A 25430-nucleotide genomic window follows, 5' to 3' on the forward strand; every position below is an offset into this window, starting at 1 on the left:
CTAATTCATGATGATAACCTTCACACTCAAATATCCTTTCTAGTGTTCTTGAGGAACAGACCCCATTGTAAAATATTGCTGAGAAATTCATTGAAATGAAAGCATAAACAACACAGAACAAAATAAAATGCCTAGAATTGTTAGCAATTATTTCTTATTATTTTATTATGACATCTCTTTTAATAGTTGTGTTCACCTTACATCCACTCACGCTATTCAAGAACTATGGATTTAGTATCATTCCACTTCATGCCATATCCTTTTGTTTGTTTGTTTGTTTGTTTGTTTGTTTGTTTTAAGTAGGAAAATACTTCAGCTAGAAAAGTCCAATTCTTCTTTGATTCTAACTTACTGATTTCTTCCTTTTCTTCCATGCATATATAACTTTTACTTTAATCAACCATATACCACCTGAACTATAGAATAGTTCATGTGACTATATCTCAGATCTCTCCACTAAGCCCAGTGTTCTGATCTTTTAGGTCTTATCTGCTTTGGAATCAAGATTTTGCATTGAATAGATGGGTAGTTCTAGATATAATTTACTTCTATCTACCTCCATTTTCTCAAATACAACATACAGATAATAGTTCTTTTATTATATAAAGACACATTTTAGTAATTTTGTGAAGATTGGCGGAACTTGTATTTATGAAGTAATTATACAGTAATCATTACCTCCTTTATTAATGACTTATATATTACTCACATTGTAAAGCCATAAACAGTTCTGGTTCTATTTCTTCAAACATGGTATCAAATTTTGAAGTATCCAAAGTACCCAAGCTAGTATGGAAAAATAAGTATAGGTTTTACTTATATCCAGATAAGTAGAATGATTAGAATAATCACCAAAAACCTACTTAATGAATCTGGTAGTAATTGTGGTATGTTCTGAATGATGAGTAATTGTTTACTTGTGATACCTTGAGTGTGTTTAATATGTAGCCAAGTTTATAAAATCCAAATATGGTTAAATATTATTTATGGATTCATTAAAAATCATTTTGTCACCTATGTGCTTTATGGTGTGTTTAGTAACTAGGTAAAAGAAAGAGTATTTGAGAGTGTGTCAAGAATAATGTAGAGAAGAAAAAAAAAGAATAGGAGTAAATAAGGGGACATTCAAGACACAATTTACACACAGTACCTGACAAAAGCATATAAGTAATGGAAAAATTTAAGTAGGTATTGTGATATAAGGGACAGTAAATGTGAAGTTTGTTTATGATTACTTGCAGTTTTGAGAATATTTCCATAAAAGAGAAAAAAACAAATCTACAGCATACTATGTTATGGGAACCTGAAAGAATAAAGGTAATGTTTTTAAGCAAAATGGTTCTAATTTTAAAAGCGGTGGAAACAAAGTTTTCAACAGTAATTTGTATGTGATGGTGAAAACATTGCACATGCTGGTCCTTTACCAGTAGTTAGCCTGTGGAAGATATGTCTTGCTTAGAGAACCATAAGAAACATTTTGACTTCCTTGAAGCATATTTGTTTTTACTATGTTTTCTTAAAGATTATACATATAACATGATTGAAAATTAAAATTTCAGATGAGCATAGGGATACTTCTGGTGATCAAGAAGAGAATGTCATCTAAGGCAAACAAACATAAGGGGACTAGGAAGGAAAAAGAGAAAATGTAGTTTTCACTTTGGCTCTATGGGCAATAAAATTATAAATATACACATATTCTCAGACACAAAAAGGTAACATTTCAACCTACATTTTTAGCCCACTTGGCAAACCTTAAAAATGAATTAATTATAGTTGATATATAGCTAAAGTGAGTCATTGAGATAAACATAAAGAAAGTACACTATTCTGAACTGACTACAAGGTATCTGCCCTGTCTACTGGGGTATGTTCTTTATGTAGCAGTGATAAAATTCTTATTGTTTTAAACACACACACACATACACAAAAGACTGTTAATCTGAAGATATTATCACATTTCACCTATACCATATATATTTTTAATTGACATAAATTGATACTAAACGTATCCTCAAAATGTTGAACATCAGCAGAAAGATAAAAATGATATTCCAAGACATATATTGTTCATGCATAATAATTAATAAAACATCAAATGTTCTTTTCTATAACTGAATACTTTCAATTTACTTAGATTATTCAGCATGAACATATGGAATTCGCCTGTCATTCAGATAAATGTAAGCATTTGTGGTGAATAGATGTTTCTCTTCTTGGATGAATGCTCTGAAACTACCACATCTTCAGTATGAAAGGTTACATGGTAAGAGCACAGAAACTGGGTTCAGAAGACAACAACATATAGTGTCTAAAATACAAAATAAAAAGATCTTCTTATATATTCTAAGCAATTTAGCACATACAAGAAAAACAAGCCTACAAAAAGCAATGTGTACAAAATCAGCTGCAGCATAAAGAGAATAAATTAATAAAGAATGGATAAATTAATATTTTTTAAGACTGGAAGATGGAACAGAGAGAAGTATGACTTGGAAAACAATGAAAGTTGGGTGTAAATCAAGGAAAGAGGCAGGATTTAGGAGTATAGTTCAAGATTTTAGCTATTCAAAAGAACTTAGTAAGACTTGATATAAAGTTATACTAAGTAGAGATTGGCAAATGATATGCAAAAATTAAATGATTATTACCATGTATTATTACTATGTCTCAAGACATAGAAATGCTTAATTACAACTTAAATTAATCCTTCTTTACTGAAAATGAGTGTCCCATCGGGCCTCTCATTTAATGTGATCATTATAATGATTTAATTTGAACCTGAGTTAAGACAAAGCAAAAGTGTCCAAGGTATAATGAATATTTTATATAAAGGTACAATATGTGTTATATTCTGTACCAAAATAAATTCATATGTATAATTGAAAATGTGAAATTAACTGGAGTTCACTATAAATGAGACACCCTGAGTTAACCAAACATTCAGAAACTCTTCATGTGAAGTGCAGTAGGCCCTTCAGCTCTTATTGACATAGCTTTCAAGCTTGAATACCTTGGAGGTATTAAGCAACTTCTTAGTGGTATTTGATGTTAGAAAACACATGTGGAAAAAATAGATTTTTCAGAACTATTTGAAAGATACATCTTTCCTTCTTTCTATTGCTTCAGTTTGCTTTGAGTGTGACCAGCAGTAGTTCTATGGCTTTGCACATAATCTTTGGTTGGCTCTGAGAAAAGAGACATACAACAATAATAGTTGCCTAGAATTATGAGAATTTATTTGCATAATGCTAAAAGTTATTAGAGTACTTTGGATAATGCCAAGCTCATAGCATTAGCTTATGGAAGTAATATATTGCTCCTTCATTCTGTTCTATGTTTCATTCATCTTGGAATATACTTGCTTTCAAGAATGAGCAATTGAAACACTGCCCATTATTGCAAAGTCAACATGGGAAGACTAGTCCACTGTGATAGATCATGAGGAATAGTGTGCTTTCTAGATTCCGTTTTTGATGTTATTCTCAGTCACTTGGTAGACATTTTTGCACATTAGGTAAAAATTGTCTGCACTTATAAAAACAAGAAAACACTTTAAAATCAAACAAAGAAGTACAAATAGCTTCAAAAAATAGCCTAAAGTTTGTTTATATTTAGGTCATGATGCATAATGAAAAGACATATGAGAGTTAAAAGTCAAACTTCTTTAGACATGTTGGAAGAGTTAGGATTCTCTGTGGCAAATGATGAGTTTATATAAAAATTTATGTAAACGCTTATGGAGCTATGGCACTCTAATTTAAAAAAAAAGAATAGGAAAGGGGATGATATCATTTCAATCAATTGGAAGTATGGTCAAAGTAGGAAAACAAATAGAAGCTCATTCCAAAGATCTTGCAGAACCTTCACGCCTAAGAAATAGACATCCCTGGGCAGAACAAGTTAATCCAGCTGTAATATTCTCAAAATACTTGTGCATTTGTTAATGAGGAGAACTATTTTAAGCCAAAGCAGGTGAAATTTTTCTGTGACTTTCTTAAAAGCTCTACATCAGTAACAATTGAATGTGTCTTTTGTGTACTCTGTTTTTTATTAAAGTGCTTTCCACTCTAGTAGGAAACATCTGCATTTGTTAAATATGAACTTAACTACAACAACACATAGGATTAAATTAGTATTGTGATTAGTTATTGAACATAGTTTTTATTCTCGTTTTATACTACCAAAATGTTTTCCACATATTGGGTAAAACACTTCTACATGAGGAATATTTAAGGTGACATTGTTATTTCCATATTAAGAAATTTGAAACTTCAAGTTCTGATTCCTCTCAAAATATATTGTCAGTCTTCATAAAGAAAGCCTCATACTTGGAGTTTTGGTTTATTGCTTTTACTTAGTGTACTGAGATTTAAGGTTTTTTTTTTTGTTTTTTTTTTTTTTTTTTGTTTTTTTTTAGACAGAGGTAAGGGAAAGCTAAGAAATAACTCACAGGGTTGGAAAAGTGCAGATAGAGTTGAAGTTCTGTTTTTTGGTTTGGTTTTGAAGGTAGGATCTCATGTAACTCAGGCTGGCCTCTCACTCACTTTGTAGATAAGAATGACGTTGAACTGTAAATCCTCACTTTTATATCCCAACTGTTTAAATTACAGGTGTGCAGCACCATGCCCAGTTTAATACTTTGGATGAAACCCAATGTTTCATACATAATAGGGAAGCACCCTACTAACTGAGCCACAGTCCTAGCTCCTTGAGGAAAAGATTAACATGTACAACATTCTGAGTTATTACATTTAATCTTGAGGAAGAAAAGTTATCAAATGAGTGGCAAGATCCCTTTGCTTTCCTTTTGTCAAGAAACTGTAACTAAGGTCTGTCCAGAGGGCTGAGTGACTAAGTACCAGGCTGCTCTATAGCCATGTGAGATTGATAGCACCCAAATAATGTGCAATAGCTACAGTTCCAGGACATATGAAGTCCTAGTCTGGTTATTTTGTGTATTTTGCACACATAGTAGACTGATTCACATGCACACAAATATTCACATACATAATATATGAGAGGAGACATATTGAACCTCATACCAAAGAGAACAGGGAATAGCCTTGAATGAATTGACACAGGACAGGTTCCGTCTTAATATTCTACAAAAGTCACTGTATCATTTTCTGTCAAGTTCTAAGACTTCTTAGCAGGTAAGCTCACTGAAACAGAATGTTGACGCTCAGTATTTCATTTTTAGGAATTAAAAGGCTTCTATAATTTTCTCCTTAAATGAACATGAGTACGAAATTCTCACTTACCAAGAGCAATCACATATCTTCATTTTCAGTAATTGGGAAGGTACAAACATCCATCACAAATAACATTGAAGCCAAGATTTACAACATTATTTGACAAATTATAAGAATGAGCTATATGTATACTTAAAATCAGGCACTTCCCAGGATTTGTATTCTCTCTGCACACCTTTAAAAACTGAATGTAATTTCTTTCAAAACTTACCATATGATGTCTAGTTTTATAATAGTGAATTCAGAAAAAAGGAATACAAAATTTATTTATTCTTTAATTATTTGTTACCATCAAATTAAAAAATAAAATTTGGATGTTTTATTTTAATCCTAAATGCCTGGTTCAGAAGATTCTGGTTATTTTATAGTTTCACTATATACACGAAGCTTAAATTTCTTGTACTTATTTCAAATTTTTCTTTCAGTGTCAAAATGTTCTGCTTTAACTAATCTTCTGATATAACTGTATAAGCTTAAAAAGAATAAGTAAAATGCAATGCACAAAACTTTGGTCTATACAGAGAGAATTGGCTTTTCTAAGTCTCAAGTAACATGCCTGAAATTTACAGAAAGATGCTTTCATTAAAAATTGTCTTAGTTAATACATATGTACACAAACTATACAAACACTACACCCATAAACATGTCACATACATACACCACACACCAGTCACAAACACCCTCTGAACAGAGCACGTATATATACATACACCATAAACATACATACCACAGACACAGAAACACACCACACACAACAAACATATAGACTCATCCTCCATGCATACACAAAAAAGCTATACAGATACACTACCCACACATGCACTTGGATGTCCACAATAAAGAGATACACCACACACACACACACACACACACACACACACGTAAGCAAACATACACACATGTATCTGCATACTTATTACACAACACAAGCACTCCATACCACATGGAGAAGAAAAAAGATAGATAGGTAAAAGGTAAACAGATAGATAGATAGATATATAGATAGATAGATGGATGGATGGATGGATGGATGGATGGATGGATGGATGGATGGATAGATAGATAGATAGATAGGTAGGTAGGTAGGTAGGTAGGTAGGTAGGTAGGTAGGTAGATAGATAGATAGATAGATAGATAGATAGATAGATAGATAGATAGATAGATATAGAGGGATAGATGGATAAATACAGCTAAGAATAATGCGTATAAGAAATTTTACTTCCAATAACAGTTTGATGATTATAAACTACAAAAGAATAAAACAACCTTGATTACAAAAAGCTAATTGCCACACAAGACATTCTTATAAATTAAAGGTGATACAGGCTTTATTTAGGTAGTCTTTCAAAATATACATTTAAGTCACTATTAGGGATTACCAAATTTGAGAAAGTATATTCAGTTGAATACTGTTCCTGGAATTATGCCTTAATGGATTGTGTGTTTATGTGTGTGTGCATATATGTGTGTTTGATAAATTGTCACAGCTTGAAAGTCCACCTTCTGTCTCTTCACTCCCTTTTCCATGAATCCGTTGTTTGAAACTGTTCATTGTCTTTCCAAATGTAATGGCTTTATAACCATGTGATTTATTCTGCTTTTATAAAATAAATATACAATTTTCATGCTCATTTTTATGTTTTAGAATCCAAGTAGATCAATGAACAGTCATTTACAATGTTTCCTTTCTTAAAATATTTACTCTGGGTCCTCATATTCTAATCACATTTTAACTGTGTATTGCCTGTCATTTATAATGAATTTCAGGAAGTTTCTGACACCTGTTTGAAGTTCTCTAGAAAGAGTCATTTAACTATTTTTATTCTGGACTTATTCATATGACTGAAGTTATTAAAGACAATAACTGTCATTTTATGAGACTATTTACATTGTATTAGCACTTAGGTCTTGCCTTGGTTAATATAGTGAGATCTTTTTTTTCATCAAAAACACATAAAAGACAAATTGAATGTTCTCAATGTAGTAGTTATTCAGTTTTGTATGCAAATTATCAAATTTAATTTTCACTTTTTTACAAACAAGACTAGTAATATGAATTCACATTTGAACTATGAAGCTCTCTTATATAGAATGTAGCATCCTCATTGTGAAGAACTAAAAAACAGCACAGGCCAAAAAAGGACACAGATATACAAATTTATCTCACACTAAATGTCATACTGACTTCCATCTCAAATGTTAATTATATATATATATATATATATATATATATATAGTATATGGATTTATTAATTCCTTCAAAATTGAAGAAAATGTAGGGTATAGCCACAAGTGTAAAGTTAAGTGCTTGTAATCCTTGTAGCGATTTAGACTGTGGAAGAGAATGATGACTTGGAATATGCACATTCATTATTCAGTAGCCATGTTGGATGGCTCTCAGTATTTAAAAGAATGCTATATTATCTCCTATGCAATTGTAAATCTAATATGATCTTTAAATTTATTTTATCTAAAAATAAGTTAGAAAAATTAAATATCTATAACATTAATCAACTAGCGAGTATGTTTCTGTTGCCATGACTTCTTCTTAAAAATCAAAATACTTTAAGAAACCTACTGTACATATTTCTTGATAAATTTGTCCATCGTGAAATAATTTTTAAATAAACATACTATCATAACAACATGAAAAATATTTCTTCTAGTCTAATATAGTGCTCATCTGGATGATTCTAAAGAAAGAAACTCTTAGAAAAGCATCCATAGTAATTTCAGATAATTTATTTTGTGCTGACTTTTGAAAGTGAAGCTCATATTCTAGTATTATGTTTTGTACCTTTAAGCACACTGTTGGATTGGAAGATGAGCAGTGTGTTATCATATAACACCTTCTGGTCCATTATTTACATATACTTGAAAAGGTACTCAAAGGAAACAAAAATGAGATGAGAAAATGTATGGTGTTTGCTTGTTTTGGTGATTATTCCTACAAAGCAAGAACAGAAACCAGTTCCTACCCAATAATGTCAGAACGCAGGCCAGTATGGCAATCAGGGCGCCAGTGCTGAGGCCAGCAGGTAGAACGTAGGCTTCCGCATTGCAGGTCTGTGCTATGCCATCAGCGTCACAGTCACAGACACGGATGGTAAGTGTGTTGGTACTGCTTAGTGAAGGAGATCCACTGTCCACAATGAAAATTGGCAAATAGTAGACTGACTGTTCCTGTCTGCGGAAGCCATTTCTCCTGGTGAGTATTGAGGCTGTATTGTCTAGGATAAAGAAGAGAAAGACAAATTTCCTACGTAATTCATAGTAATTATTAAGGTATTTCTATTCCTCAACAGATAGCAAACAAAGTAATGAAAACCACAGTTATAAATATAGAACTAAATGTTTTATTGAGTGGAATCTTTATGCATAATTTTCTTTATAGCTTTACATATTTAAAATTTCACATCATAGATTTATAAAGACCTTGGTAATGCTTTGCATAAATAGATATTCCACTTTAGCATCATTTCAAATCCATCACTTGTTTGAAAACATTCCAGGTTAATTAAGTAATATATTATATCATAAATAGCACAGTTTTTCTTTTAATTGATAGGTAGTCAAGTATCACTGAACTAGGGAATATGTTCTGAGAAATGATGCAAGCCACTTATGTTCATGATCTATTGCTTTTTTAATATTAGCACAAAGAATTCAGTAATATTTTAAGCAAAAAATGTTGATATAATTTCTGTATTAAATAGCTCAAAGCTATAATCTAATATTCAAGTGTAGTAAAAAACTAATTTTAGATTAGACAAAATATAAACATTTCAGTATATTTTGTATTTAGTATATTTTTCATGTATGCAACTTTAAAATTATTTTCCAAATAATTTTTAAAAAATATTTAACTGTATGATATCAATTTGAATTTGTAAAATGCATTAGCTAACTAATTGAGCATGGAGTTAGTTGGAGATATCCTTTATGTTAAAGTACTCTTAATAATATACAGGTTAGTGGTTTACTTTTCAAAAAATCTGAATACTGTCTTTATGAATTAATAAAAATGAGTCATAAAATTGTTTATTGATTGTCTAACATTTCTCATATAAAATCATTCATAGAAAGACATAGAGGCAAATACGTATGCACAACATACACACACACAGAAACACATGCACACACACACAAACCACAGCATTAAGAAGCATGGTTCAAATGTTCAGAGCATGGAAGAAGAATGATCAAGGACAAGCTTGTAGAGTACTCTGTAGTTGCATGCCTAATGAGGAAGACAACATTAATAATTTTGCTTATTCTATTGATGCCCTTCAAGGTACAGCCTTGGAAATATTGGGCTCACTATATGAGACACAGGGATATTTCTTATATATGACAGTAAGAATGCCTCATAAATCCAGAGATTTTCATGTACATACTGTACAGCAATCTTGATGCTATTGGACTGTGGCACTTGAGGGATATATTCACCATCTTCTTGTGAAGGTCATATATTCCCCTGTCTGCATCGGTGTGAGATGACTTCAAAGATTGAAAGTGAACCTTTGCAACAATGATTAAGTCAGAGAATTTGGGATTACTCGCCAAGAGAATGCTCTCTGCTTTATATCACTAAGGGAACAACAGAGTGCTCTCATTAGGTGGAGAATAGGATGAGGAAAAAATATTACTTTCAGATAGAATTTTCTAGGCCAAAATCAGTTTTTGCACTAAAGTTGTATCCTTGGGCAAAGATTTCCTAAATTCCTTTTGAAAGCAATTCTGCTCTGGTAAGCCACTTGGACTTTTTATTTTAAAACTAAACCTGATTCACATGAAAACCTTTATAAAATATAAGTAAGTTCTAATGCTGTCTTTAAAATGTCTGATAATTATTAATGCATGTTAAGCAAAACAGCAATCTGCCCATCCATGTGTAAAATGTCACTACAATAATATTTATCCATGGTAGGCACAGATAACTTTAAAGCAAGAAAATTAAGTTTAACATGAGAGAGAGTACTTTTTATTATTTAATATTTTATTTTGTTCATTAATTTTAAAAAGTTTATGAGATGATTTTATGACAATATGAAAGAATCCAAAAGTGCATTTGCATTTCAGATGACAGGGGAGGCACAGTAACTTAAATACTGCCCATCAGCTTCTCTGAAGATGAGAAAGTGGCTGTTCCACCTTCTTTACTTATGCAAATCAAGGAGTTTTCATAGTTTCTGGACAGGGTAGTAACCAATTCATATATGTTATAATGAACTATTACTGATATAAATAGTAAAATGTATTCAATCATCCAGAATACCTTCAGGCAAGTTAATATCTATTGCACCAGTATCCTCCAAATTCAATTTATCCAAATTGATGTCATTATCATTTTATTATTATTATTATATTTTTCCATAAAAATTACATTTTCATGGAAAATACAATAATTTTTGTTATTGTTAAAACAGTTTGTGTCTTTTGATTTAAAATGTATATAATCAAATATTTTCTGAGGTCTCAAGCAGTTCCTATATAGCAGAGTCCTATTAAAAACCTTAGCTGGCCTTCAAAGTATGATATCATTTGGATAACCAGCGTGATATGTAAATGAGGAGGCAGATAACTAGGAGACAGCCAAGAGATATAGACCCAACATTTTTCAATTGGTTCTATGCCTACAGCTATTTAAATAGCAGCTTCCCCATAACAGCTAATCCATGGGTACAAATTACTGCCTTTTAATTAATGTCCTTGCTGTTTTTTGTTTCTCCTATGAAAAACATTTCATGAAAAGCATTTCAAAATGAAATGCTGGACTTGCTTATTAGCCAGTGCTTGCAATGATGTAACAAGCCTTACCTTTGTTATCTTTCAATGAAAAGTTGTGGTTATTTGTCATATCTGTTGTTAAGCTGAAGTAAAACTGGTGTCCATTGGATGGCTCATCTTTATCTACTGCACTGATTTTCTGGATAACCTAAGCAGAAAGAATGTAAACAAGGAAGGTACACTAATGCACTCTGCTGAGATTTCTACAGCAGAACACAGTAATTTTACACCTTATCACAAATGCCATCTTTCTGAATGAGTTCAGGGAACAGATCAGGTGTACAAATTTGAAAGCATTCTAAAATGGGTGTCAGAAAACAAATCATGTCCTTTTAAAAAGCACATGCTTGCAGTTATATTTGTGGATCTCAAAATCGAGCTTCAGCAATTAATTAGACATCCCTGTAATCTTCTCAAGACTCTAAGAACTAGAGATGGACAAACCAAAGCTACTGTGAAATGCACTTAAATCTCAGAAACTTCATGTATTCAGTTGTATAATGTAATGTAGAAAAGAGCCCAATGAAGCTTAATGTGTTTTATTCCTTCTTAAAGGTATCCAGGCCTTTAAGTATATAACAGGGCTTTTATTACAGTGTTTACCTTCTCTTCCTGAGGAATTCTGTAACCCAATTAAAGAAGAATTTGAAAGTTCCTTTAATATTAGCTTGTGCTACACATCAAAGTAATAATTTTGCTGAAACAAGCAGACTCTGAGTTATCTTAAAACTGGGAGTTTCAAAGGCACCCCTGCAGGATTCTTCTGCTTTTAAAGAAATGGCATGCAGGAAGCTGATGCAAAGTATCTCACCTGCCCTGGCTGAGCATTTTCACAGACAGTGGTTTCATAGTCCATGGCAAACTCAGGTGCATTGTCATTTATATCCAGTATAGTGATGGCCACATAGCCTCTCCCGACCTGGGATGGATTTTCTGATCAATAAGAAAATATTCCATAATTAACTCTGATCAAATACTCAACATACCTCACTATTTTTTTTAGTCAGAGAACATAAAAAACAAGCAAAAAGTTGAAAATTTTCTTCTTCTAAAGTATAATCTAAATTAAAAATTAGATTCATAATACCACACCATTTAAACAGATTACAGATAATCTCACCCACATAAACTTATCAATTTTTATTTGTATGTATTCAAACATACATTTTTAAGTGGTTGTCTATAATGTATATCTTTGAGGTCTCTATATTTATATATGTTTCACATGTGTGTGTGTGTGTGTGTGTGTGTGTGTGTGTGTGTGTGTCTGTCTGCATATGTTTTCAGTCCCTGATAAGAAAAGTGCTGAATGGGAAACAGTGAAATGTGAAATTTATTTTAATGGTGCCATAGCCCATATTTATGTCAATATAAACATATTGTAAACACACATTTTCTTTGCTTATATATTTAATAGCATATTAATATATTTTCTCTTCAGTTATTTCATTATCACACTAAAATAAGTTCAATATCATGACATTAATATATATGTGTATTGGTAGAGACCAATTCAGCAACCTTCTATCAAGATAAAGACAATATCTATGAGTAAACAGACAAGATGCTTCAGAAGGCAAGTCATACCCTTCTGATTCTACACTTTTCTCTTTTGCATTATGTATATAAGTTTCAGCACAAACAAATAATAACCCTGCATGAATTTTTACATCTCAGTGATTTAGTGGGTTCTGGGGTTTGTTCAATTTAGGCAGGCAACTATTAAAGGTTAAACTGACTTCATCTCATAAACACCCATCACTATTCTCACCTTGCTCCATCCTAAATTCATTTTAAACCTTTTGACTTACGGCTCTCCATCGCGAGGACTGTAATGTTATGAACAGCATTTGTCTCTCGATCCAATGATTTGGCAGTAGTAATAACTCCACTGTTGGCATCAATATTGAAATATCTCTCCAAGTCTGTGTTTCTGTCAATTGAATATCTAGTTGAAAATTTAAAGAAAATATTTCACATTCATGTTTAGTTAGAATCTCTTTTTTTAATTTTTTTCATTGATTTCTTAGGTTACCATCAAGTGCTGGTAATTAATTTCAGTATTATGTGTCATGTTTGGACCTCTTTCTTTATAGATGTAGTTCTACAGCTTGTGTATTGGTAATCTGCTTCTTCCTCTGTCAAATGTAAAATGAGCATCTAGAATACATTTATTCTTCAACATGGCTTTGGATATTCCATTAAACCTCCTCAAGCGTTGTTGTTTTAATTTACAATTGACATAGCACCAATCCTGGATATGGGTCGCTGTAAAATCAAACATATCTAGGTACCTTTTGATCTTATGGGCCTATCACATTTTGTTTTGAAAACATCAACTCAATAGTAACATCCATTTGGACTGGAATCATCACTTACAAGTACTAACTTGCTTTTCACCGACATAACAGGAAGTCATACACATAAAACAGAATGCTACTTTTGGCTATAAATTCCCATCCTTTTCATCCACAGAATATCTACAATGTGAACATTTGTAAACAATGATGGTACACTTGAATTCTCTGGCAATGTTAATATTCTATCAAAATTACAGTCCTTACATTTCACTGCAGCCTTCATAATTCAATTGGACAGTGCTTTTAATTTGATAACAAGTAATTCAGCACACAAAAAAAACAAATAAGTACAGAATAAGGGCATACAATACAGGCATGACCAATGATGACTGACTGAATGACATACATGCTAAACCTTCAAAATAATTTTTATCACTTTGCCTTACATAATCTGTTTTACTGCCTTAACTCTGTCATCAGTACTTAAAAACATGTTCTAATTTTAGCAGCACACATATGTAGTACTAGTGAAAGTATTTACTCATGTTCTTTCCTGTATTCACCATCTCAGTGATTATCATTCATGGTGAACAGAATGATATGAGTGTGTTTCACAGTCAATTTGCTGTTTTTTTTTTTTTTTTACTACCTCAGTTCTTTTTGACCAATTGATGTTGCACAGCCCTTATGTATTTCACTGTTGCAGAATAGCTAAAACGTGTAACATCAACAGATTAAAACACAGGTAATCCATTAACATTTATATTTCAGAATTGGGATTTGAGAGAGTACTTTCGAGGCAGTTAGTCCAACTCTTAATCTCTTGTGGCTACAGACCAATATTGGCTGAGTATAGGGTCATTTGACCAGGGCATGTCTTGAGAGATCTTTTCTAAAGTGTCTTATATCATTGGATGAATATGCATGATGACTAAAATATTGGTAATTTATGTCATTTCTTTCCATGTGTATTTTAATGGAAGAAGAGTGGGTTCTCAGAGAAAAGTTAACAATATCCAGGAAGCTGTAGTTGCTAAAACGAAAGCACAGAAATCTTATACTCATCAAATAATTGAAAATGTATCCTGAAGGCAAGACTCCACCCATGAAACACTCCAGTTGTTAAGTATGTAAACCCCCTTGAAAAGATGGAATTAAGAATGCTGTTGAAGGAGTTCAAATCACTGTGATGGAAGTGTATGCAGGATCAATTCTAAAGGCTCAAAGGACCCAAGGTCTAGGAGATGCAGGACAGTGGGCCCACAGCTACAGAAACAGAGTAGAACTGATATTAGAGAGAATGTGCAAATATCACAAGGGATGAAACTGCAAAGTAGAGCTCCTTAATCATGTTATAACTCAATTGATGCCCTCTGTCCCAGGTGCAACACATGGAGCTGTATAGAATTACTGATTGCCTTTCTGCAGTTCAGCCTCCACGGGTCTCAATCTATTCTCCCTATGAGCCCTTCTATCTTTTGAAATGGAAAGATTGGCTCTGTAACATTGCATATTGTAAGAATATAACTTAATTTTTATAATAATTTTCCTTACAATATAGTCACATCATTCTCAGGCTTCAATTGTTTCTCTTCATCTCCTTCCATGTTCATCCCCGTGCTTTCTCTTCAATTGGATATAGTCAAAATTCCCTGAGAAAATACTGGGTTTTGAAAATTTGAAAATATTAAAACTATGTGAGTAACTCTTACAGATGAATAAGATTTATTCTTATATAAGTGACTCTTGTAAATGTATTAAATTCCTTTTGCAGTAAGAGAAGGCAGTGGAATTTGTGGACCAAGGCTGACATATTATGGTTAAAAATGATAAGTTTTGGTTCATGTAATGGCTAATGTTCATAGACAACTTGAGTGAATTTTATACCAACTAAAATAACTTCCCAGGGTCTGTATGTATAGGTATTTCAAGAGAGATTTAACTGGAGGAGCAGAGATGTTCACTGAATGTCAAGAGTACAGTACTATCACCATATTATCTAAGATTAAAAGTAGAAATGCATAGGAGCACCAACAGTCTTCAGTAATTGCTGATGGTGGTTTCTTTGTGATTGTCTGTATCATTTTCACAGTGTTATTCCTTCCATGCTATGATGGGATATAACTCCTTAAACCAGGAACCAATGCAAGATTTATGATAATTTTGTCATGCATTTTGTCACAATACTATATGATGAGCACCACGAGTATTATCTGATTTAATTTTAGTAGGCTCTCTTCTCTTTTTTTTTCCTTTTCTATTTTCTCCTTAGTTTTTGTAAACTGGGGTTTTAGTACTGGCTGGACCAACTCAATTAGAACTTTCTGCTTGACTTGAAAGTTTGGTCAGTTTATTCTAGAATAACTTTTTTCCTTCCATCTGTCTGTCCTTCTTTCCCTTGCTATTTCTTTCTTTGTTTCTTTCTTTCTTCTTTTGTTCCTTCCTTCCTTCCTTCCTTTGTTACATTCTGTCTTTGTTACTTTCTTTCTTCTGCATGTAACAAGTTAATTAGTAGTTTCTCTTGATTTCAATTAAAGCATATTATCAAGACAATAGAAGACATATAAGTTTAAACTCTGGCAATATTCGCACCTATGTATAATTCCACCTCTTTCACACAGAGAGAGGGGGGAAGGGAGGGAGGAAAGGAGAGAGGAAGAGTGGAAGGATAGAGGGAGAGAAGTTGAAATTGTACATGTTTGTGTTCTTCAAGTAATCAAATATTTTAATTGGTATTAGAAATTAAAATTACTGACATGAGGCAAATCAGGCAACAGGTAATTTTCAATAAGTTCATTTTATCCAGAGACCAAAAAGATAACTCAGTTCATTGCTCAGAATTCTAATTCCAGAACAATTTCTTACAAAATTATAAAAAAAAACCCAAAATATAAGATAAAACAAATCAATAACAAAAACACAGCCCCAACAAACTATACTTTTCATGGTTGACACAATTTTAAAATGACTTTTTTTAAGGTAAACATAATAGTCTAACAAAACATTTTTTGTATTCTATCTTATTTGTATGCATATTTTTTCGCTACATTTTTAGTAGCAAATAGGTTGAAATGAAGAGCAGCTTGAAATGGAACGGAACTTGTAATTTCCTCACAGAACTGGTCCCTGCTACTTTTCAAATTAACCATCTGCACTACTAACACAATTTTTCTGCATGGCACCAGTTCCCTTTGTGTGTTATGAAACAGAGAAAATCATAAATTATGCAGAATAATACACACAACCATACATATGTATACAGGCTACTTTAAAAATGCACACTAGATTACTAAAACACCCTAAAAGTGTTCATACTAGCCACATTATATTAGGCTATTTCTGAAACCATTTTATGTCCTGTATTGGAGAACATGCAACAAAAAGAATGTTAGCAGGGCCTGTAGTAAATTATCCAAGCATATTGTAATGTGCTTGTATAATTTTAGAGTGAAATGGTTGAGGACTCCTAAAAATGGTGCTTAACAATTTTTAAACAACCATTCCTACAAATAATCTTCTTTTAACAATGTCATACTTCAACACATAGCTACTTTGACCATTCTGTCTTTGTATGTCATTGTTCACATGTGGATAATGGAAAGCAAATGGAACAAAATATGGGATAGTTCAAATAAGCTAATTTAAGGAAAGCCACAGAAAGACCTAACATTTCCTTACTTTTTAATTTGGATATTCTCTGTATTTACATTGCAGATATTAACCTCTTTCCCCCAGTCCCATCCCTCTTCTCCTTCCTATTGCCTCCATGAAGGTGCTCCCTCTCCCAACCACCCTCTCTCACCTCAGCACCTTGGCATTTCCCTATACTGGGAAAACCAACCTTCACTGGACCAAAGGCCTCTCCTCCTACTGATGCCAGCGAATGCCATCCTCTGCTGCATATGTACCCAGGGCCATGGGTCTCTCCATGTGAACTCATTGGTTGGTGTTTTAGTCCCTGGAAGCTGTGGTCGGTTTGGTTTGTTGATAATTTTGTTCTTCTCATGGGGAAGGGGATGCAGACTCTTTTAGCTCCTTAAATCCTTTCTGTAGCTCCTTCATTGTGGTCCCCATGTTCAGTCCGATGGTTAGCTGCAAACATTCTCCTTCATATCAGTATGGCTCTGGCAGAACCTCTGAGGAGGCATCCATATTGGGTTCCTGCCAGTAAGCATTACTTGGCATCAGCAATAGTGTGTGGGTTTAAGGACTGTATATGGGATGGATCCCCAGCTGAGGCTGTCTCTGGATGGAGCCCTACCATTTCCTAGTGTTGTTATATTGCAGATAATCGCAGAGGTCTGGGCTCTTAGAACCCTGCCATTTGTATCTATGCCCTTTGTTCTATGCCCATTAGTAAAAATAAAATTGTGACTTCATAATTTAGCAGTAAACTTATAGGATATAACTAAAGAAAACATAATCAAAACAGAAAAAAGAAAACATAAGCATCCTCTACGTTATATTTGTTCTGTTTAGGCAGAAGCCTCTCTTCTCAAAAGAACTCAAAGCAACACTGATGCTATCATTTCTTCAAGTGAGCTGAGTTGTTCTGATTTGTCTCACAATTTGCCACATTAAAACAAAAACATCTTTTCTTGTAATTCTTTTTAATTCCATGCAATTTTGCTACTCCATTTAGTTGGTAAGTTCCTAGATGTTGAAGAAATGTTTCATTCATCTTTGTCTTCTATCAGCATGTTGCTCCAGAGCCTTGCACAGAAGACTCTCTTAATAGATGTAGGCTGAACCATTGATCAGTCTGCCAGTGCTGTTGAGAAGAATGAGTCTGGGTTCTTATTCTCTAGCTTCCTTTATGGTCCTTATAATCTTGGATTAGAACTTCAAAGTGAAGTTACTACTCTTTTAAAAGATAATGAGATACAACTTACTGCAGCCTGCCCCTTTTTCTTCAGTATATTTTAGTATTTACTGTTCAAAGTGACATAAAATATTATACAAACACTTTAAAACAAGCAGGTGACAGGAGTACACCCTGTACTCTACTATTGCTTAAAGAAAATTAGAAAAATATAACACTTCCTTTCCCTGAGTAATTTGAAGTATCACCTAATTTCCACCTTTATATTTCACAGTTCACAGGTGAAAAGTGGAAAGCAGGTAAAACGAAATATGGAACTGTTCAAACAAGATATCTAGATGAAAGGAAATCCACAGAGCGACCTAACATTTCCTAATAGTGTTATATTGTATACAGTCGCAGGGGTCTGGGTTTGTAGAACCTTGCCATTTGCACCTATGAGCTCTGTAACAGTCAATGACAATGTTATGACAGTGATACTAGCAAGCAATTTCTTGTTTCTCAGCAGAGGGCAGTTACATAGAAAAAAAGCCACTGTTTTTGATGCATTGCCAAGGTAATATTTCCTTTTCCATAACTATGGGCTGGACCACGTTGGGAGATATCTTGATTTTTCCTTATTGGAACTTGTACTTGTGTGCCTACTGAGAATCCACACTACACAATTTGATACTTCTTGTGTTCACAAAGAAATTGTTAACAAATACAGAACTGATGATTCAATGAACTGTTTAATGCCTCTAATAATGTTGTTTTCCCTTTAAGTGATTATAATAAAGCACTGTTCATTTGTATCTCAATAAAATGCATGTTGGAGATATGAAGCCACATGATGAGGAGGGAAAATAAGGCACACAAGCTATTGTCTTTCTGCAACACACTTTATAGCCAACCATGCACAAATGGAAAAGCACAAATGTGTTCATAAATACATACATGTGCACACACAAACATACATTAAATAAATGTGAAACAAAATCAATAACATCTGTAATATCATAGAAGTATGGTCAAAATTATGAAGACTACTATCTGGAAATTCTTGTTTTCTGCTTCTTCAAAACAATGTTGTTTACCATGTGTAGGTCTATATTGAGAGGGTTTTTAATGTATGAAAGTTGAATTATTTCATAATGAAAATAGATGTGAAGTTCCACAAAACCTTTGTAAAATTCCTGCCATTTATTAGGATATATAGATAGATAGATATAGATATATAGATATAAATACCAAGTAATCTTTATGATAAATAGCCCACATGGGTGGAGAAGAGCTGGCTTAGTAATTACTAACATGCACTATCCTTCTTATGATAAACCATGTTTGAATCTAAGCATTCATGTCAAGCACCTCTCAATTGCATGTAATTTCCACTTCACACTCTCTTTAAGACTCCACAATTATCTGCATATATATGTGTATTCACACACACACAGAGACACACACACAGACACACTCACACACACGCACACATGCACAAAAATAAATTCCTAAAAGCAGTCAATGTGATTGCTTAAGAAATATGAATTTTACCTGGATTTTTTGACATAAAATTATAATGGAAACATAACAATAAAAGTACATAATAATATTTGCTATTACGCATCACAATTTATGTTTATCATTAACAAAGCAAAAACATAAATTAAAGCACATATCAGAGCATTTTTCCTATTACTGGTTCAGAGAATAATAAAGGATATCACATGATATAATGTAAACTGTTTTCAACAAACAATGCTGGGAAGAGATCCAAATTTTATAGAGTGCATGAGAATAAACACAGCAAAACATGGAGCGCTTAAAGATCATCATAAATGAATTGGGAAGAGAAATATATAAAAGTATATTAAGAAAAAATATATACCACAAATATTAGTGCTTATATTAAAAATATAGGGGCCTGGAGTAATGGCTCAGTGGTTAAGAGCACTGACTGCTCTTCTGGAAGTTCTCAGCTCAATTCCCAGCAACTCTATGTAGCTCACAATCACTTATAACAGAATTCGATGCCCTCTTTTGGTGTGTCTGAAGACAGCTGCAGCACACTCATATACAAAAAATTCAATAAATCTTTAAAAAAATAAATAATAAAAAGTTGCTAGCATAGCAATATTAATTAATGTAAGCTTTTCTTTTACTTCCAACTTGTCTTTGTTACTTTTAAGGAAAAAGAAGATGAACAACAGTAGATATGTTTTTTTCACTTGAAAAGTCATGATAACTTTACTACATCACTTAGAATTCAGCCTTTGGCTTGGTTATTTTTTTTTTTTCTGAGTTCTGAATTTCATACTTTAATTACCCTAATACAAGTAACTATACAATTCAGCCTATCTTTCCTTCCTTTTCTGTAAATTACCATATAGAATTTCCATGGTCTCTTTTTATGTACAATATTATGAAAAATGAAATTGTTTCTTGGAAAACATTAACAATATTGTACATAAATGAAGGAATGAAATGAAAGTAAAATTAAGAGAATGAATATCAAAGGTTTCAGTGTTGTCTTTGAATGCCTCTTTTCATTGAGGCCCTAGATAGTGGTAAATATTAGGATGTTTTTATCCCTTTCTATACATCCACTTACTAGAAAATATTTGGTGCCTCTCACTATATTAAATAGATATCTACTGTGAATATGACTGCTGAAAGAACGTATTAACTAAGTTAATTTATGTGGAATAACCGAAATCTTTGTGAGTGGATCACTTTCTAGGGAGGAGCTTCTAAACTATGTAACAATGGAGACACTTCTCTTACCCACATTCTATAATTTGAAGGAGTGTCACAAGATTGCTCCCTAATAGAAGAGCTATAGGCACTTAACAACTACTAAGAGAGCACCAGTCTTCCCTGTGGATAAGCCACCTGACAGAGTATCTGCTCACAAATGGTCAACCCAAATCGTTGTACATATGAGAAATATGAAATAAACTCCACATGGTGTATTTACATATTTATTTGCATTCATTCTCTTTCTATGTTTCACTATTAATGTGACATGGCCAGCTACCTTTTATATCCACTCTCATGGTGGACTGTCACATAGTACTGTGAGCTAAAATAAGCCCCTTTTCATAGGTAGATTCTTGTAAAGATATTTTATCAAAGATGAATATAAATAAATAAATAGAGTAGCCATTGAGTCAAGCAATGTGTTACAAACTCAAGTTATAGCACACAACTATTTTCTCAAGTAAGTTTTACCTACTCTGCTCTCCCAGGGCTACTAGAATGAATCATTGCATCCACACAAACACACCAGCTGATCTCAGATAGGCTAGTGTAGGTAGTTTGAAATGCTTACATATCAGAAATGTATTACTCCAAATAAGATTATTTCATAAAATGTGTCTAGTTTTATTTAAAGAATGGTAACTCATATTGTCTGCATACGCAGATAAGCTAATATTTCATATTTGCCACTACAAACAGTAAAGTTAATAAGCACATGTTGTTCACAGAGACTGATTTGAAAGATTAATTACTTCACTGATGCTTAATTTAATGAACTCATTCCTATACTAAATTAGTAAATACGCTGTGTGGTTCTGGTCCTTGTGAAAGTCTTAGACTGTGGCTTTACATAGAGAAAATGAAGGAGCTGATTTGCTGCAAATCAGAAGCGGGAATTATACAGATGATGGCTGTGAGAACGAGAATACTCCTGAGAATCATAGGAAAGGGGAGCGACAAACCATTACCTCACAGGGCTGTTAGAAGAATCTGGGTCATGAGCTGCTACAGTGCCAATAATATGCCCCACCTGTGTCGCTTCTGACACCTCCATGGGGTACAAGGGTGAAGAAAAGACAGGGGGCTCATCCACGTCTTCCACTATTATCTTAACCGTTGTGGTGTCACTGAATGGACCCAAGCTCAGAAACCGGGGATCAGCATCTCGGTTTGCAGCTTCTATGCGCAGCGTATAACTAGTTTTGGCTTCAAAATCAAGTTCCTATAAAGAAAGTTATTAAGGGAATTAAATTACCAATTAGATAGTCAGCAGAGCACAGCCTTTTTGTTTATGAATATGAATAACTATAGAGGAGACACTGTCATGAAAATGCACAATCAGCATTCAAATACAATAAGCGTTTATGTCAGTCAGAGTCCTTGCTAGTTTTCCAGCTCAGACACTGGCTAAGTGCTTTTTAGCTAATTCAGTCCATTTGAATGTTATTCATCGTTCCGACAGACTTTCTCCGAAAGAATATGTTATGGTTTAAAAGTATTATCCAACGTGGCATCAGTGTAATATTCTTGAATAGTATAATATATCTACTTTACTCAGAAATTTACATTAAATAGGAAGAAAACTCTGGTTTCCATCCAGTCTCCTGTTTAAAATATCAATGGTTTGAGGGGCTATGCTCATTTCCTGAGTTCTCAGGTCTTCAAAACCTAGATGTAGGCAGTGGAATTATATTTATGGTGCTAAGACCTTTCTACAGCTTTTTTTTTTTTTTCTGTAAGGCACCCACTGCAGATGCTTTCCTTAACAGTCTATTGCTAAACCCACACTCTAGTGAGGTGACTGATACTTATACTTCAGACTATTAAATTTGTATGTGATTTTCTAAGAAAACTAATGATGTTAAAAAGCTGTTCAAAGGCAGTCACTGGAAGCTTGAAAGATTATAAAAAATAAATATTGCACTAAAAAACACCATCTGTGCAAAATAAGAACTGTATATATTGTATGTGGATGCTTGGAACAATAACATGTGGAGGGAGACAGTTTTTCAGAATTTCTGTTCTCAATCACATCACTGAAAAGGGGTTCCAAATTCCCTACAATTAATGACTCAAAACGGAACGACTATGAAATAATAAAGAACATGGTAGCAATATGGCCAATTCCAAAGGACATTTTACTTAGTATAAGTATTTAACAACAACAAAAAAAAACATTGAAAATATAATAGATGTGGTTGGAATGTAAATTAATCTACTGTGCCTACAGGCATACGTATGCATAAATGAGGGTATTCAGATATTCCAAGTCATTTTCTAATGGGTATGGAATCAAATAAAATGTATTTAAAACAATTCACATAGTATAAATTATATTGACATATATTTTAAAACAAAATACTACATTCTATATATCATATAAAATATGTAATAATTATGTATTATATACAATATATGCAATACTATAGGACCTATAATATATATAATATTTTACATAAATTTACCAGTATTCTTATACATATGATATATATATATATATACATATATGTGTGTGTTTGCATGTGTGTGTATGTAGATATGCAATATTTATTATACAATAAGAATATGCTGATCTACTTTAGCTAAAACAAAGAAAATTTAATACACAAAATTGGTTTCAAAATCTAAGCTAGATAAATCTTAGTGATTGGCATTCTTCTATAAGATAAATGTCATGGTTTGCTACAACCTATTAGGTTCATGCTTTGATTCTTAACACTCATTTCTCTTTGAGGTTAGAAAAGGAGCTCAATAAGTTCTAACAGAATTGTAGCAAATCTAGCAAATTAAAGCACTGATCTTGAGTACATGCCACCTTAGAGTTAGTTGACTGTAACTTAGACCCAGATGATGCTGATAGCCTCAGTAGGAAACAGTGAAATAAATGATATAATTTGTCCTGGATCACAAACAAACAACACTAACTCTGTAAATTGCTCCGGGGGGGGGGGACTTAAAATTGTAAATCATAGCTGAGTTTTTCTTCTTTTTCTTTTTTCTTGTACATTCTCTGTATTTACATTTCAGTATCATATAAAATGATATCACCTTTCCCCCAATCCCATCCCCTCTCCCTGTTCCATTGCTTCAATGAAGGTGCTTCTTCTCCAACCACCTTCTCCCACCTCAGCACTTTGACATTCCCCTGCACTGGAAAAAAACTATCCTTGACTGGACCAAAGGCCTCTCCTCCCATCGATGCCAGAAAATGCTATCCACTGCTGCATATGCACCTGGAGCCATGGGTCTTTCAATGAGTACTCATTAGTTTTTCTAAAAAAATGTTGAAGCTCAGGATAAGCAGTGTCACAGACATCTTCTTGTTAGAAGTTCTGCAGTCCTTTAATGGGAAAATTTTGCGTTTACATTTTCTATTATTACTTTATTATGAGTGTACAATATGTGTGTTTCCAAACTTTTACCAGGATATACATATGGAGATGAGGGGACAACCCTGTGGATTTAGTGGTTTCCTTCCATCTTTCTCTTGGATGTAGGAATCAGCTCAGAATTCCATGCCTGCACTAGATGCACTATTATCTAATGCATCAGTTCCTTAGGTTGCTTATTTGTCTATAATCTAAGTGTGTGTAGAGTCTGAGACTTGGAACGTTGGCTTATTTGATGAGGTGTCAATTTGATGAGGAGGAGAATATGTGCAGGTATGCATACTCTACAGAAGTTTATCAGGTAATTCTAACTCAATTCCTCATTTAGAGATTTCACAGTGTTTGTTAAATTCTGTGGGCGTGCACCTACAATTAAATTTTTGTAGTGGGGGTGCTGAGAAACAAGAAGATCATCTGCATTCACAAGAATGTGTTTGCAGACAATGACCGACTATAAAAACTTTGTATATAGCCTGGTTTTAGTCTCATGTTAGTTATATAAATGTCAAAACATAAGAGAAAAGCTTTCATCTAACTATGTCTATACTGAATAGGTCAGGTTAAGATTCTATTTGCTATCTCTTTGCGAACCAATGCAAACCCCAACCTACCTTTAAGATATGCAGTCAAACACATTTATAGTACAAAAATTTACTGTTCAAGTTAAATTTTGTCTCACCAACAATAACAATTTAAAATTTACTACATATTTAAATTTAATTATTTTATATTACTTTTATTTTAAGCAGGTTTGGAAGACAGCAAATTAAGTACAGAATCTGGATGTTATAAATTCATATAAAAGCAGTAATATTCAAAAATGATCTGTCTAGAGCATAATGAAAATAGAAATATCAAATAATTTATAGCCAGATTCATAAATCAAGATTCAAGGACGTGTGACATTAAAAATTCATTTCAGAGCATGTTACAGTCAGGTATATATCCACTGTTCAAATAGAAAGTGGTATCATTAATACTATTATTCAACAACTTAAACACATTCTTAAAATGACATTTAATTCACTTTTCTTTCTCATTATTGATATAAAAATGAAATGCATTTTAAAACTATTATATTTGTTTACCAAGATAATCATTTATATGGTGATAAATTATGATGTTTAAACAGCCC

General features: G+C 33.0%; 1 protein-coding gene across 1 annotated transcript in view; it reads right to left on the bottom strand.

The window, feature by feature from the left end:
• Window positions 1-25430, bottom strand: part of CDH7 (cadherin 7) — a gene marked incomplete at both ends in the record, with an annotated part of 103687 nt that overhangs the window by 14635 nt on the left and 63622 nt on the right. The window contains 5 exons of the mRNA XM_080926655.1: window positions 8234-8485; window positions 11076-11193; window positions 11857-11978; window positions 12857-12993; window positions 21875-22128. Coding sequence (XP_080782781.1) covers window positions 8234-8485; window positions 11076-11193; window positions 11857-11978; window positions 12857-12993; window positions 21875-22128 — 883 coding nt within the window. The remainder of the gene's footprint in view (window positions 1-8233; window positions 8486-11075; window positions 11194-11856; window positions 11979-12856; window positions 12994-21874; window positions 22129-25430) is intronic.

Source organism: Micromys minutus (assembly GCF_963924665.1).
Source record: "Micromys minutus genome assembly, chromosome: 12".
NCBI lineage: Eukaryota > Metazoa > Chordata > Mammalia > Rodentia > Muridae > Micromys > Micromys minutus.